At 42.1% G+C, this 17,148-nt stretch overlaps 1 protein-coding gene across 1 annotated transcript in view; it reads left to right on the top strand.

The window, feature by feature from the left end:
• Window positions 1–17,148, top strand: part of foxp1b (forkhead box P1b) — a gene marked incomplete at both ends in the record, with an annotated part of 83,669 nt that overhangs the window by 53,477 nt on the left and 13,044 nt on the right. Inside the window, 3 exons of the mRNA XM_083892199.1 lie at window positions 699–849; window positions 7,658–7,859; window positions 13,268–13,375. Of these exons, the coding sequence (XP_083748325.1) occupies window positions 699–849; window positions 7,658–7,859; window positions 13,268–13,375 (461 nt within the window). The remainder of the gene's footprint in view (window positions 1–698; window positions 850–7,657; window positions 7,860–13,267; window positions 13,376–17,148) is intronic.

Here is a 17,148-nt window from a genome sequence, read left to right as displayed (position 1 = left end):
AGTCCAAAATCAGTAAAGACGCGGCGCTGTTTCATTAAATGCGCCTCGATGAAACAGCTGTAACACAGTGAGACCGACAAAGCAACCATGTCTCAGTCGGTCCGCAGTATGTGGTTCAACACAGCTTGCTGCGCTGGTTGGGGGAACAGTGTATCCCTGAGCTCAGCGCCATGCCTGGGAGAGTAGCGAGAGTTGCCAGGGTGGTTATTAAGCACTTTGACTTAGTCACACGTTGTTTGCTAAATTATGAATGGCTGTAATTAAATTCCTGTGGCTCTTATTATGAATGATTAACTATGTTGTATCGTTGTTTGTCAGTCGCCTCCCGACTCCTCGTTAATTAAGAGCGAGAGAGATGTATAGTCCACCTGTCGTAAGTGGGCACAAGCAAACCCACACTCAAGGCAAAATTTATGAAACTTTTATTGTGCTATTTTATGTGTTAGCACACTCAAAAATTACATATTAAAAAAAAAAAAAAAAAGTAAGAATCAACATGGTTTTCTTCAGTGTTTACTTTTGCTGCTTGAACCATGAGCATGTTTTTCTTCAGGAGCACACATGAATATAGTCATATTCAAACCTGAAATTCATCTTTACATGTTTGCACTGGCTGTTATGTTTCTATATTCTGTTTGTGTGTTTGCTGATGGCGTGCCTCTCCTGTCCTTTGCGTGTGTGTCTGTGTGTGCCACCAGCATCAGGTGTCAGCACAGCAGTTGGCCTTCCAGCAGCAGCTCCTGCAGGTCCAGCAGGTCCAGCAGCAGCATCTACTCAACCTTCAGAGGCAAGGGCTGCTCACCATCCAGCCGGGACAGACCGGCCTGCCACTGCACTCCCTCACTCAGGGTCAGTACCTGTAATCTCTTGGCGTATTTCCTGAGCTGTGCTTAAAAACGTCCCGCCCACAACCACAAGCCTACTGTTGAGTTTTGCTCACACGAAACAGCAAAGTCAATGTCAGGGACACTTCATTTCCCTAAGTATGTTGTTTTAAATGTTTTATATTTGTTTGCTGATGTAAACTGGAGATCGGGTCCATGTATAAAACAATTGATTTAAAAGCAATGGGACTTGTGGTCATAATGATAAAGTAGTTTGTCATCTTCTTCCCCAATTTTAATGACGATGCTATTTTCAAATTCAATTCACTCAATTCAAATTATGAAGCCGTAATCAAGGTGGCTTTCTATAAAACACTAGGAATGGTGTCACAGGACAGTCAAATTATCTGGAAGGACATGATGGTAATGCCACAGGCCCCTGGTGCTAAGTAGAGATCATGACCTGACCAGCCACAATAACCAACATGAGACATGAAAACTCACAAAACTGATTTTTAGCCACTTAACAAAGGGTTCAACTAATAAAATCTACTCCACTTATGTCTACGATAATAAAATAATATTTCTGTCACATATTTCTTGTGGTTAGACAGCCTATTCTGACTCTAAACTAAAGTGTGTTTCACTTTATTAACCACTCACTCCCCCACACCAAAGTACTGAGAGAAAATCAATCAATCAGCCAATTTTACTAAATGGCACACAGGAGTTGTTGAGATACTGTTTCACCATGGAAGGCAACCAAACACAGTCCATGGCCAAGTAACTAGTGGGTTGCCAGTTCAAATCCTGGAATAGGTCAGGGCCTGGTGTGCCCAAGGTCCCCAACCCCTATTGCTGAAACATTAAATTCATCAGTAAGTTTAAGTCTGAAGTTGTAGATCTTGCTGATGCTAATATCACTGACTTTGGTGTAAGAGAGTGAGAAGTGTACAAGTGTACTCGATTTTTAAGAATTTTGATCTACCACTGTCACTGTCCTGCTAATATTCTTAGTCCATGTGAACAGTTCACATAAATCTGAGCGAAACTTATTTACTAAAATGGCATCATTACTGAACCATTACATTTAGATTCTGGGAGGCTGTTCTTGGTCTGTATATCAACGTGGGCGGTATAGGTGAAGACTTTTTTTTTACTTTGTCTTTGCTTTGTTCTTCAACTCTCTGTCCTTTTTCTGTGATTGGCATCCGGGTGGCAGCCTTCCTTGAGCCTGAAGGGAGAGTGGATCTATTGTTCGTAAACTACCAGTGAACTTGTCATTGTGCGAGCACTCGTTCTTGACGGGGACTCAACACTTGTTGTTTGGCAAGGAAGTTTATTTCTTTATTTATTCTTGAATTTTTTCATAAGGAGTGGTCACATTATGACAGAGGTGCCGTCATAAAGGATTTAGAACATGACATTGACTATTCATTCCCGGCTAAGACAAACAGTTTTGAAATAACAAGATAAGGCCGATAAAAATGGGAGGGTTGTGGGGGGGGGTGCTTAGGTAATAGGCAAACACGAACACAGTTTGTACAGTGGTGTTATTGTTTGGACTGGGTATGGAAATCACTCATCCGCTTGCAGACGATTGCCATGGGCACAGGCGTGGAGCGCCGCTGTGTTGTGAATGTGCTTTGCTGAAGCGCTCTGTGTCAGATGTCTGGCAAACACTCACACACCCCTTGAGTAAAGCATTATATGGGTGATATGGCATGTTACTGTACTCATAATGGACAGTGTCAGCATATCCTGTTTATCTTGTGTCATCTTCACACACACACGCACACACCTCTCACCTAAACCTTACAAGAGAGTTATTGTTTTGAACACATACCACTAGAGAGATACAACTGTCCAGTGTTTCACAGTTTATTCTAACTGTGATTTGAATTAATTGGGTGATTGATTGATGGATTATTTTTATTATTACTTCATGAATGGAAATTATGCCCAGCCCAAATAAGCTTACAAGACACCATTATTTACAGACCAGCAAGCCAGAGTAGAACATTAATTAAATATGTCAAACAAATAAACCTTCCCGATGTATTTTCCAGGCTTAAGACTCTTAAAATAGGTTGCAAACTTATACAAATTAAACACAAATGTCCGTTGCATTCAGTCATCATCAGTTATCTAGAACATTTCCAGATTTTGAAGAGACTTTTCATTCATAAAGGTGTTCTCCGTTCATCACGATGAGGAGAAGAAAATGTGGCTCATTCTCAATTTCACTGAAGACACATAAATCACACTACAAGTTTTCCTCAAGAACATTTTTTAATTCCTGCGAGTGAGAAGTGAAGGATTCCTATTCTTAACTGAGGAACTAAAACCTCCTTGACAAGTTTTCCTTAATGTAAGATGCAGCACAGTTATTCTGTCTAATTTGAATGTACGTTCTTCTTTTTCAATATTTGCACCATTAATGTATCCGTAAGCTGTCAAAAAATTATTAATATCAATAGGTGCATAACAGTAAACAGTTAGGCAAGGAGAAAATCTGGTTTAATTTTGAGCGAGAAAATGTTTTCCCCTGCCCTTTACAATGCATGAAAATGAATTATAGTCATAGTTGACTTGGCTGACTGAGGTCTTGTTTCCTGTAAACAACAACACAAGGAACTGAATCACCTCGTGTACAATTAGGTGATTGTTCAGTCTGTTACAACCAGTCAAACCAGGTGAGTTTGCCCTTGCAATCCATTGATGATTAACTCTGTGCCTCTGGCAGCTGTTACGACACTTAGGCTATAGTGCTCCAGGCCCCCGGTTTGTCTTCCTATTCTACATATTTTCTGCTTGACTGTTTAAAGTTATTGATGACCTTTCTGTTTTCCACATCACTAAACTCTTTCATGCACCAGTGGGCCAGGCCCGTGGTGCTCAGATCTAATCTGCAGTATTCTGCTCGTAGTTAGCAGTTAGCACTGTGTCGGAAATGATGAGTTGATCTGCTGTGTTTGGCCGATTATGGATTTAAACTTGGGCAGTAAATTGTCATGACTTTTTTTTTTTTGTAACTGATGATTTTATGTGTTTCAATTCAACATCGATAGCTATATAATTATTTTAAAAGGCCAGTGCAAACACATGAAACCCATTCGATCACCTTTTTGTTCCCTGTGCTGAGACAATGGAAATAACAAAAGCTTTCCAATAAATTGGCTGCTGTTACAGAGTAATTAAGAAGAGTATAAGTGTATAATCTGCATTTTGTGCTGTGATGTACTCATTTTTCAGTTTCCTGTTAAATGTTAAACTGTCTGCTCATTTGTCTTTTTTTTAGTCAAAGCGAAGGACTAAAGGAATGCATTTTGATTTAGACACTCAGAATTTGATAGCACTAATTAAGTATAAACTTGTAGATAGCCGTTTTGAGTGAAAAACAATTGTCACGTTATCTGGAGTATAATTTGTTTCTCTTGTCGTAAATTCTTTTGACATTAATGTTCAAAGTCTTGGAAGCGGCCAGACGGTATCTGTTATAAATTACAACGCTGTGTTTGGGGAGGATATATCTCTCATAAATATAAATTTGATCCATCCACCCCTCCCTCCCCCGCCCACAAAAAGCCTGTCCTCTTGACCTGATAAGTGAGTCAGTGGTTGCTCAGGCTCACGTTGCTCAGGTGTGTGTGTGTGTGTGTGTGCGTGCGCACGGGCATGTGTGTCACAGACGAGGACACTGTTTGTGCACATCCTGGCCAAAATGGCCCCTCACCCTCTGAGGTTGCTCTGCACGAGAGTGAGTTCTCGTAGCTGAGCAACATCATTTAAGCTGTCTCGCGGAGGCCAGGGGGACAGTGACAAGACAAATTTGTCAGTAATATGAAAGCAAAGAATGTGGCGAGCCATGAAGTGCTCACAGAACAGCAGCACATCAGGGACCGCGGTGGGTAATGCGACTGACCTGTCAGTGATTGATATGTCCAGCAGTGGGCTACTGGTAATAGTTCCTGCAGCATTAGGACAGGACATATTTCAGGCCGAAGGGGTGCATATCAGCAGGCCAGTGATTACGGCAACATAAACAGGGGTGCAGTAAAGGTCCCAGCCTGACGGAACAATAAACTAATAGCGATGTCACTGTCCCCCCATGGCACCGGCACTGTGTGTGAGAAGTAACAGCTCGGTTTAAAGAGCCCGGAGCACTGGGGGCCATTTTTTATTTGGGGGATGATGGCCTGCAACTGATGTCATTATGAACCTTAAATCAACTTTCTGCTTGCTTGAACATGGTCACCTGGGTACAGGGGGACAAGGACAGGAAAAGGTTGAAGAGCTCGGCCTGTCTCGGTGCCAGAGCTACCTGCAGAGGTAAAATTGAGTTGGGAGGCCGGTGATCAATCAAGTGTCCCAACAACATACATTTTTTAAAGTGCTTGTCCGTATTTCCCAGCCGTAATGAGTGGAACAGTTGTGCTGAAAAATGGAAAGAGGAAAGATAAACCAATCTGGCATTTAAAGGATGGACAAACTGGGGACCCAAGAAAGAGGATTTACAGATCAATGTCATTATGTGTCCCTCAGTAATCAGATGGAGGGAAACTCAATGCGTTTCCTCAAAACACAAAATATAATACCTGCTGAGACACTGATGTAATGGTGTTTTATTGTCATTTATGTGAATCATGAGCCACAGCTGTTGTTAGAAAAGGTTAGGGTTAGATACAAGAAGAACAAGGGAAGAGGCAAACAGAGGGCAATAAAACGACGGACTAGATCCAGAAAGAGACAGCTTGGTCCCACTCTGTTACCTCTCTCATCAGACCAGTCTATCCGCTGCGGTTTCGTCTGAGTAAACAGTGGTGTCGGGGTCACCAGGACTGCTGGGTAATTGAGCCAGTGCGGGCCGCCCTGTCAAGCACATCGGCTAAAAATACATCGCCCACTGTCATCGGGCACCAAGTGGGGGGGGAAATGATTGGTCCCGCTGTCGGAGCACAGGACACTCCCATCACCAGTGACCTTCCCCTTCCAAACCAGACGTCATAAAAAGAAACACAACCAAAAGGAAACAAAAAAAATACAAAAAAACAACTTTTTGCTCCAAAGTCTCCGTACCCCATCAAAACAACAATGGATCCTTTTGATAACGCAACTCAAAATCAGTGCGTACCGGATTAGCATGCTATAACGCAATCGCCATTATTAAGCATGTTTAGCCTGTCATGGACGTGCACTTTGATTAGGCCACATCAAGGCACTGAAGAGACTAAAGGCGAATACAGGCGGGCAGAATAGAGCAAGTGTGTTGAAATATTTGAATGAGGAAAGACGCTCCTCGGAACGTGGAAAGGTTATTGATTTGTCCAGCAATCATTTCCTGCTCTTTGATATGCAAACGATCTAGTGTGAATTTACAGCAATCCTATCAGACTCATTTCACAGTTCTTAGCCCCTGCGTCTCTCTGGAGTCCTCTGCCTCATTAGGCCAATGTTCTCCATTACCAGCATAATTAAAATCTTTAGTAGCTTATCAAATTAAAAATATTTTTGCTGATCGTATTGAGATCTTCACCTCATAGTTATTTTCCACAACAGGAATAAATTAAGACTAAGCAGTTTGCACACAATGTGTTACAATCTGGCGCGTTAAAAGGAGCACTTCTGGTATCTATAGAGCTGCTGATGAGAAACGGGGAGGAGGGGGAGGGGGGAACCCAGAGAATATAAACCCAAGTAGATAAGCATGTGCAAATCATCTTCCATTTGCCAGTGCTCATTTTCAGAATGGATTTAATTAATTGTAATGTTAAACGAGCGGTCTTTCCTATTTGCTCTGTGGTTAATTTCAACACATTTCCAAGGGCCTCTTTCACCATACTTAAAACATGTGGCTTACTTAAGCTCGGATCCGAATACTTAATACAAATCCACACGCATTAGTCTTTTAGAGCATTTAGAATGTAATTAAAATCTGACTTAGCCAGCCCTGATGTGTTATGTTTTCACTGATAATACACAACAGCCACAGATTGTGCACCAAAAAAAACCCCAAACATTTATTTTTATTTTTAATACTATCAGCTTTTATCCTCAATTGTGTGAAGTGACATGCTTCCCTGAACAGTGACAGCAACACCGTTGCTGCTGTATATTGTGTGCCAACAAAGGCTGTCCACTCTGACACGGAAAGTGCTGTGCACAAACACAACATTATTCTTCCTCATCCTGACTCTGGCCCTGGGTGCTGGGATCACTGCCATTCACAGGCAGAAAACACACACACACGCATGCACCGTAGATGTGTTGCCCCTATGCTGAAAACATGTCGTCTGTCTTCAAGGGATTTTTTTTTTCAAAGGGCTGTGTGAGCTGCAGTGTGCTTGACTTGTTAAATGAGGTTTAAGTCTTCTGTGTCAATTGTAGGCGGTGCAGAGCTTTAAGTATTTTGCACATTAATGCGCTTTTGAGAATATTACCCCAGGGTCCTTTTTCTCAGGGAGGCAGGGGTGGGATGTTTTCTCGTGTTGCCATTGTAAACTTTTTGTTGTGTGTGTGTTCTGCAGTTCTCTGTCGGTGAGCGAAAATGATGGTAATTATTCAGATTTCATGCCTTGTCTGGATGTTAATTATTTACTCTGGGCATGAAATCTGCGTGAATGCCAGGGATTTGTGTATACAAATACGCTTCAGATCACAGGGAAAACGGGAGGAAGAGGGGGTGGCAAGAGCATTCAGTGCATTACCCTGTAGTGGGATATTTTCTAATTAATACTCAGCTTTGTTTACAGAGGCTTTGATTTAATTAAGTGATGACGAAGAGAGTTGGATTAGCTGTTAATTGATTTAATTATCCATTTTGTTTGTCTCAGGCATGATTCCAGCCGAGCTGCAGCAACTGTGGAAGGAGGTGACAAATGCTCATGTGAAAGAGGAGCACAACAACAACAACAGCAGCAGCAACAACAATGGCCACCGGGGCCTTGACCTGTCTTCCCCGGCAACGCCAAAGAACCCACTTCTCAACCAGCACGCCTCCACCAATGGCCAATATATGAGTCACAAGAGAGAAGGGTGAGTCCTTCTGCCTGTAAGAAGTTTAAGATTGCTTTTGTTCTTTATGTTTTTTTTTTCCATTTGCATGTGTCTTACATGCAATGCATGTGTCAATGTGGACTTATATGCTCAAATTCATCACAGCTAATGTCATCACACGAGAGACGTTTTTCCTGTTGCTTTGTAAACTATGTCGGGGAAACAAACCACAATGTTGTCTTTGTGTCAAGAAAACAGGGGCCTCAGTCAATGGACACTTGTTTTGCACAAATTCATAACGACATTATTTTTTGGTCAGGCCAGCACACTTCTCTGTGGGATTATGAAAAATGTGCATGCAGTTGAAATGGGATCACCATAGACTTCATGAAGGGGTCAGGCCATTGACCCCCTCATGCTATTGTTTCACTGGAAGTGCAGCTGTGACTGAAGTATCAGCGTCCTTTCAAAAGAAAAAAACAAAAACAAAACGTTTCTTTGTATGCTGGGGAACTTGTTGGCATGAAGAATTAACCTGTCAGCTCAGGAGGAAAAAAAAAACAACAGTGCTAAAAACAAAACAAACATTGGGTGTAACATATTTTCGTTATGAATCATGTATGGAAGGCAGCAATGTGTGTGTCTTTTAGGAAAGAATTAATTTGGCATCTTACATGTTTGCTTGTTTTCTTGCACCAACGCCTGATCTTTGAACTGCTCGTGAGGAGCCTCCAGGCACGATGAGCTCACTGCATAACATCTGACTTGTGTTCTAGTGATCAAAACCTACGCATCATTATGAAAGCAATGCAGATGAATACATGGAAGGCAAAGTGAGGCAGGCAGCCGTTTTTAGGTGAAGAGGAGCTGGTGTGTGAGGGAAGAGGATCTGAGTGACATTGAGAGGAAATACTATGATCCATTGAGGGAGACATACAAATGGAAAGCGGCTATTTCTTTTCAAGTGGTGTTGTCAGATTCAAATGGATTGATGACATACTACCTGTACAGACTTATCCTCTTCACTTTTACCTTCCAGCAAATAGCTACACACACACACACACACATACACACATTGCAGAAAAAAAATGGTATTAGTTGCTCCTACAGTTGACAGTATCCGCCGGCTTGCATTTCTTCATCGAGCATCTGGCTGAAATTCATATTTTGGTGCAGCTGGAGACAAATTGGAGGGGAGGATATCAATTCACTCACTACATCACACATTGTCGCAAGCGAGCAAACAAGGTGAGCATCAAACGGCAGTACAAGGCGAGAAAGCAGGCTCAGCCGGAGACACCGGATAAGACACAACCCAGGAGTCGGCAGCCGCTCTGCCTCGTGCTGACTGTCAGAAATTAAAGAGGATGTCAACAGCAGTTTAACACAAGCTTAAGAGAAGAAAGTGGTCTCCGACTGAATATCCTTGCACTACCTAGGTCTGTCAGAAAAGCAAAATCCAAGCAGAGGATTCTCGTCCACTCCTTCTGCTCAGGGAAGTCAAGGATTATGTACCCGCAGTCACGATGAACAGATGACTGATACAGAATGAGCACAAACACCCTTTATTACACACTGAATGAGATGAATTTAGATCCACACAAGCAATAAAATTTGGAAAAAAATGGAAAATTTGAATTGCACAACTATCAAGAGCATTATTGCTCTCTTTTGAAGATGCACACTCAATTCTAATCAAATTCCATGGGAAGAAAAAGGAAATATTATTAAGTATGATTATTCTAAGCAAAGCTCTGAGAAAACGTCTGTGTTATAATCCAGGGATTTGAATAATCAGGTTGAAGATAATGGGCTGGGCCGGCCCGGGCATAAATAGAGAGCATCCACTCATCCTTCTAGTGCTGAACTTAATGAACTTTTAATTGATGCGGTTTTGCAAGTCCTTTTGTCATGCAACAGAAACAAGCCTCTCTGCTGATGGGCCTGTTTTCCCGACTGGCTTGAGATTGGTTTACAGCAGGCCCTAAGTACCATGTAGTTAGTTTCATGTGTCATATAAAATCTGCCCAGGCACAACGACGCCTGCAACTAAAACCTTAAGTGCATCCACAGGAATCACTCACCGGCTTTGCACTTCCGTCTTAAGGAAGGAGGAGAAATTCAATCACTGCCGGCTTGACACACCGAAGACGAGGCATGTGTTCCTGCTTTTAGTTGTCTCAAAGAACACTTTGCCAGGCAGGCTGGGATTTGTGTTTGTCTGAGTAACATCTCTGATATGACCAGGGCCTGAGTCACTCAATCCGTCAGTGCCCGTCGTTTCCCCAGCCCACAAACTGCGATGCACAGATAGAGATATACCCCAGTGAGCCAGGTCATCTTTACTCAATGATTTGCTTATTTAAATGAAATGTGCCTGATCTGTATCTGACACAAATTCCCAATGTAGTGCTGCATCAGCTTTGTGAGTGGGAGCATCCTCACAAAAGCGCTTGGCCCACTTTACTTCCCAACAACCATCAGTAACCACAGCTTGGGGACTGTAACACAGCAATCTGTTAAAGAGATAAATAATCAGATTTGGCACAGCACTCCCATATCTTTCTTTTGCCTTTCATTTGTCTTACACCAGAAAAAAAAGATAATTAAATCGTTTACAGTACAGCGTGCAGTGGCACAGAGAAGGCGCGAGGAAAGCATCGAGTATAGAGTACGGAGAGTTTAAAAGAGGGGAGGGGGAGGTATGTGTGGATGGAGTGTGGAGGGGAAGAACACCAGGGAATGGGCTAAAATCAGTACCAACAATGAGGGAGGGTGTTGTGGCTGCATTCATAACACTGTGGCCAGATTCTGACCCAGCTTGGTGGACATCAATCTTCCCACGTTTGCTGATAGATTGAGTCCATCAGCACACACTGCCATAGATCATGACTTGTTTATGGCCCAAAGCATCTCATCAAAAGAAGTGAACTAGAAAACAACTGGCTACCAGCTGTCGGAGGCATCCCTGTGTGCAGTTTCCTCCCCCGTCTGTCGACGCATAAACACAGAGCAACACCTGAAAGGTTTGCACAGTCTCTGTTCGCATCTATAAGCACTTTAATGTTCTCTCTCCTCTCAAGGAAGCTGATGACACGGTTTTCCTTATTGCTGTTACAAGATCATTAGAGTGTTCTTCCCCCGGGCTGCCTGACAATAATAACATCCTGACAGACCTGTCGTGGATGCAAGTCAAATTTAATACAATGCAGCGAGCTGCTGAGCTTCTTTTTTTTTCTTCTCCTGAACATATCCTCAAACTGGAGAAAACCCCTACACTCTTCTCCTATTACACTAATGTCGCTCATTTGGTGTAAATTCTGTCATTTACTACTGTTTAGCCATCCACCATTTAAAAAGGCTCCTCTGCCGCCAGCCCCCTCACCACACTTAGTGCTCACTGATTCCCAGTGCATTCCACAATTTACTATCTTATTAATACAGAATTAACCAACAAGCCAGCTCACATAAAATTAAAAAAGGATCTCTTTAGATTAAATACCAGCATTACCTTCTCCAGTTCACACATTTCCTTGTTAAAAACTCATTATTATAGGTCTTGTGTGTCTATTCATTAGCTGTATCAAAACAGAGGTCTTAATATGAATGCATAATTGATAATTGAATTAAAAAAAATCTGACTTTAAAAGAGGGAAGGGGGGAAAAAGCCGCTAACCACATTCATGAATGCTTGACTGCCTCCTAATTGCGTTGCAATTATCACATGTTATGAACAATGTGAACTCTTAAGCAAATAATTAAAACACAAGGAAACCTGTGACGACCTATAGAATTCCCTATTTGAGGTACAGCTTTACTAACATTGATACAAATGAGATTTTAATCTGAACATCAACTTGCTTAATCCTGCAAAATTGGCTCGCCGCGCTCAGATTAGTTTCTTTTGCTCACTTGTTTTCACATGCATTCTTAAATCCCAGCAGATAGACGATTGGCTCAGCAAAGCAATATTTTATTGTTTGAGTATTCCTTTTTTCAAAGGCCCTTAAGTAGTGGTATTAGACATGATCTCTTATTGGATCTAAGTATATGAATGGGACCTTAGCAGCTGGAGTTACTCCCACATGACAACACAAACAGTTTGTGGTGTAATGAATCTCCCTATTCAGCCTTGTGTCTCAGAGAGCAGGGCTCATGCTGGAAGAGCAGCAGCAGCAGCGCTGCGCTCACGAGCCACCAGAAGCACAGGTGGTAGCGATATAGGCCAGTCCCCCAGGCTCTTGTAGCTGAAAGTTGTGTGTCTTGTACAGTGCCTTGTGTCCATATGGCTGCCTGTCTCGCTCTCTCAGCAGACACTGCCTGCACATGAGCTTCTTCCTCTCAGCGCTGTTTGTGGTTAGCTGTGGTTGCACGCCTCGCTCCATATGGAAGATATTGTAAGGTTTGTTTTTCAGGGATGTTTCTGCTATTTGACTGATTGTTACGAAGCCAGACGCTCCCTATGGATGCATGCTTGTCAGCCCCTGGTGACATGGATCGGTCAGTAGATAAATTAAGACCAGGTTTAGGTGTTTATGGGGTGTTTGTGCAAAGTGTGAAAGTGCACAGTGAAAAGTGGAGTTTTGTGTCATGGTAGAGACTTGCTCCAGGTGGGCTCTGCGATATGATGCAGTGGGCAGCGACTGATGGAGCCCCCTCTCAGGCTTGATCAAAGGGAACTGCAACATGGCAGGGCGATACTAAATAATTACGTATTGATTTGGTTGTGCTTTCACAGTGTGATTCTCCTGTTTGAAGAGAAAAAGAAAGAGGAGGGCACACAGGTGAAATGATTCCACACAGACTGAGACTCACAGACCAGGGAGAAGTCAATGGTTTAGAGCAGTCAGAGAAAGTGGCTAACTCGGGCATCAACTTAACCTCTTGCCATTTTTACTTACTTTGTTTCGTAAAAGCTGCAAACTCTTATTTTTGCAGCTGTGGTTCCAGTCCAATTTCATCATTTGACAAATGTGTCCAAATCCTCAATGCTAGGTGGCAGGTATAGACCCCCTTTCATCTTGTTGGTCATTTTTCAGTCGACCTATTGTGTCACAGACCAAAACAACTTAGTGGCTTGTTGGTACCACATTGAGCACCTTTCCAAGTCTTTCTAAAAGCTGTTAACTAAATTCACACTCCTTGTCAGTCCAAAAATGCACAGGTCTGGTTTTCTCACTTTTGTGGTCTGCTTCTGGGTTAGACTTCTTTTCTTAATTCCATGTCAAAGCCCACAGGGTGGGAATTGTGGAACATGCACAGATCCTAGGCCAGTTTGGGTCCAGTTCACTGTATGCATCCAGTAGTAATTCACCTCCTAACCACATTATTTGGGTGTGTTTACTTGTCCTTTAAATGTCCAGGTTTAGTCAGACTAAAACAGCAATTACATTTTTTTTCTCACATAATGTAAACTGGCTTCCTTTTTCTGTGAATTTCTCTTTCAGATCCACGTTAGAAGAGCCTTCTCACAACAGCCACCCTCTCTACGGTCATGGTGTGTGCAAGTGGCCTGGATGTGAAGCCGTGTTTGATGATTTCCATTCATTCCTCAAGTAAGTTAAAGCCACCATCAGATGTGTATGTGTGTCTCTGTGTCTCTGTGTGTGTATTTCCCAACATTGGCTCATTTACAGCAGCTCAGAGGCACTACAGGTACAGCTGCTTGTTTTTGCTTTGTGTTTGCTGAGTGTTGGTGCCTTGGGTCGGCCCTCTCTTGACAAGGGTACTGTGTGATGGGGGTCTCCCTCTGAGAACGGCATGGGCCTCTAATTCCTGTGATAAGTGTCCCATAGTGACTAGGGCCATTTTTCCAAAACAAACAACGATAGGATGTTTATCTGTGGCAGCCCACCCTTAGGCTGCACTGCATGTTTGCCCTTGTAAACGGACAGGAGTGTGCGTGTGATTGTCTTGCTCAGCTTTACACTTGTTTGGGCTGTTTGTTCTCCGTCTTGTTTTCATTGCCGTGTCCTTCTTTGCTCTTTGATTTGTTTCTTTGTTTTCTGGTTTACACTATAAGCACAGTGTTAATTGTAACCATGTAAACAACACTGAGAGCTGCAGCCAAGCCAGCATCAACTGCCGTGTGGCACTGTGAACAGTGTAACACGCTTGACTCTGTCCAGCTTGACACAGGCCTTTGTTATGTGCCACGAGTCCCTGGCGGATTCAGAACCGAGGTTTACCAATCCAGCCGGTGTGCAGTGCGCTGTGTGTAATCCAACACATAACAGCGCCAACATCTGCATCGTGGCAGACGATCAATGGCTCACTGTCACCCCAGATTAGTCGCACCCTAAACAAGATATGACACAATTCCATTATGGTAAAACAAGCATTCAGCGAACACAGACGCAGGAGGATAAGGTGCTCTCTTGCAGGCTGCTGAAAGTTTTGTCTGCGTTTCAACATTTTAAGTCAACTTTTGTACGATTATATACTTTCCCACTGAGCATGTTTTTCATCTAAAGAGTTTATCACACCAGAATGCACAATACGGTTTCTGTTCAAGACCAAAAAAAGAGACACTCACTCATTTTAATTTTCATTAAATAAACATCCTGTGAAATTGAGTTATTAAACAACATATTAAACACACACTATCATATTTCAGCTTTGGGAGTGACCCTTAAATCCATCACTATTTATTGTATGCTGACATTGCCTCACCCTTTGTTTATAGAAGTGAGGGGAATTAAATTCAGTTCGCCTGGTAGAGCTCGGTCTGAAAAAAGTCTCCAAGTGCACTCTGCTGTGTTTTTACAAGTGTTTTTATCATGGCAACATCTTGTTTACTTTAGTTGCCTGCTCAAACTGCTTGGAACATGTTAAGAAAACATTTGGGGAGAGTCTCCACAAAGCTGCCTTTGTTTAGCAGCAGGCAAGAGTGCGAGCAGCTCACCAAGGTGTTAACTCTCAAACCCTTAAGCACTTCCACATGAAATACAGCAACTGATACTGCAGGCCTCCAAAAAGAATCAAAAATAAAAACAAAGAATACATCAGGCATTTTAATGCTCGACAAAAAAGTCTCAGAAGGTTTGGAGAAATATTGAAAATATAAGTGAAGTGTGTGTGTAGTCAGCAGAACAGAGTGTACCGGGAGAAAGAAGGACTCTAACGTCAACCAGATTTCAGCTCCACACGCCAACATTAACAGCTAACATGGGACTGAAATGTTGTTTTAAACTGTGTGTGTATTTATTCTATCTTTTAAGGAAAACATTACATACCTACACGCACTATCTTGATAAATCCAAAGCACCGACTCGCTGTTCCTGTTTTTGAGGTATCAGTGCACAGAAGGGTGTGGGTGGGTTCACGGCAGAGCTTGTTTCTTTTATGGGGGTCAAGTCCATCTCCTGAGTGTCCAGTCAGAGGTCAGAGCCAGTGAAACACTGCAGTGCCCTCTAGTGCTGCACAGTCCGCCTGCTGAAACCATAAAGACTCACTGCATCTCTCACACCTCCACACAAGGTGGTATTTGTTCTGTGCGTTATGGAGTCATGTCATAAACCACACATACATGTATAGAAATACTCAAGAAAGCCCGATGTAAAATTATGTAAAATTAAAAAAAAGGGTTAGGTTAGGGAGCTTAAAAACTAATGGAATCAATAATTATGTAGGATAATCATTATATAAATAAAATGTAAGTGTAAAGATGTGTGCATTTAATTTAAAATTCCACTCAGGAGTGAGAAAGATAAACCTTCCTTAGAGACAGCCTTAAGCTTTGGGTCCAGTATTTGTAATTAGAAATTGTAAAGAGAGAGGGGGGGGGGGGTGGTGGTGGAAGACAAACTAACTGATATGTAAAAAACCGACTGTTACACAAATGTCTTTTTAACTTGTTTTATTGTGGCAATTTATATTAGGGGCTGTCATTCTGCCAGAGAGCTTTTAAAAGTGGCTTCATTTGAAGTCCAGAAAGTGACACATGCCAGCGTTCATAGTCTCCCTCGATGTCAATTCCCCCGTATCCCCTGCTCCCGTGTCCAGACACTCCTCTCAAGGCTGCATTAGGGCCATTTGAATATTTCATTTCCTATTAATTATGCACTGTGACTCTCCATGTCATTAGAAGAAATAAAGTGGAATGTAACAAAGGATGAAAAGAAGCGGGGCACATGTCTCCTATGAACAGAGAAATTCCAAAGCTGCTCACGTAGGCCACCCTTCATTGAAAATTCACTCTGTGCCAGTTAAATTGAAGCTGAAACGTCTTTACCTATTATTTTCGTCTTTGAAATTTAGTAAGATGTCCTGAAATGTTTACCAGTTTCCTTTTCCAAGGTACTTAATTAAATGGGCATTTATTTGACTCAAACAAATGGACGGCTCAGAGAAGTCTGAATTGATTTCAGCAAAAAAAAAAAAAAGGGGGGAGGGTTATTGTCCACGCCTGCTTTAAATATGCCATTTTAATTTCTCTTTCACCACAATAATTAACATCAAGGCAGTGAATGTATATTGCAGTGATTTTGAAAAATGTGTTACCGGAATACAAAAGACCTGAAGGGGGTAGAGGAGACCGTGCTTCCATAAAGATTTAAATCATTCACCTCAAGGTTGAAAAAAAAAAAAAAAGAAAAAATGCCGCTGCTGAAGAGAAACTTTCACATTTCAAGAAGAGCATCATCAATTTTCCCCCTCCTTTCACATGTGTCTGTTTTCGGAGGTTGTGTAGGGTTTTTCACGCACAAATGTGTTGTCTGTACATACAGCAGTGGCGTGAAATTTATTGGGCTATCATAACACCGGCACTGCCACCATGCATTCACAGGCCGACTCTGGCTATTTTTGATTTGCAGTAAATGACAGAAAAAGTGCATTTGAAAAGGCAGACGCGTTACGCGCCTCTCCCCCATCTGCCGGCGCCAGCCTGGTGACAGTGACCTACATGGTCACCAAAGATGTGATATAATTTATGATATATATAATATATTGGATCCATTAGCGAGCATAATGAAGTAGTGAAATGAAAGGGTATTTGTGAAATCAGTTCAAACATCCTGCTCGGATTATGATTAAATGATTAATGAAATGCCCCTGCATAAGCATTTTCAAACAGTAATTCATGCGGCGACTGATAAAATTCCTCCAATCATATTTCCTTCACTTGTGAACCTTATCTCCACCATTTTATATAAATCACAGAGAGAGAAAAAAATAAGAACCTGTGCGCTGAACAGCGAGCTACTTATTTAGATTAGTTATAAATGTACAGGAAAAGAGAACATCTTCCCCAGTATAAAATAATCACGCATAATTATATCCATAATTCAAGTTTGTGACAGATCCCATCTCCTCGCCCTGTTGTCCT

This window comes from Microchirus variegatus, assembly GCF_963457635.1.
Source record: "Microchirus variegatus genome assembly, chromosome: 7".
NCBI classification, from domain to species: domain Eukaryota; kingdom Metazoa; phylum Chordata; class Actinopteri; order Pleuronectiformes; family Soleidae; genus Microchirus; species Microchirus variegatus.
This window is presented reverse-complemented; position numbering and strand designations above follow the sequence as displayed.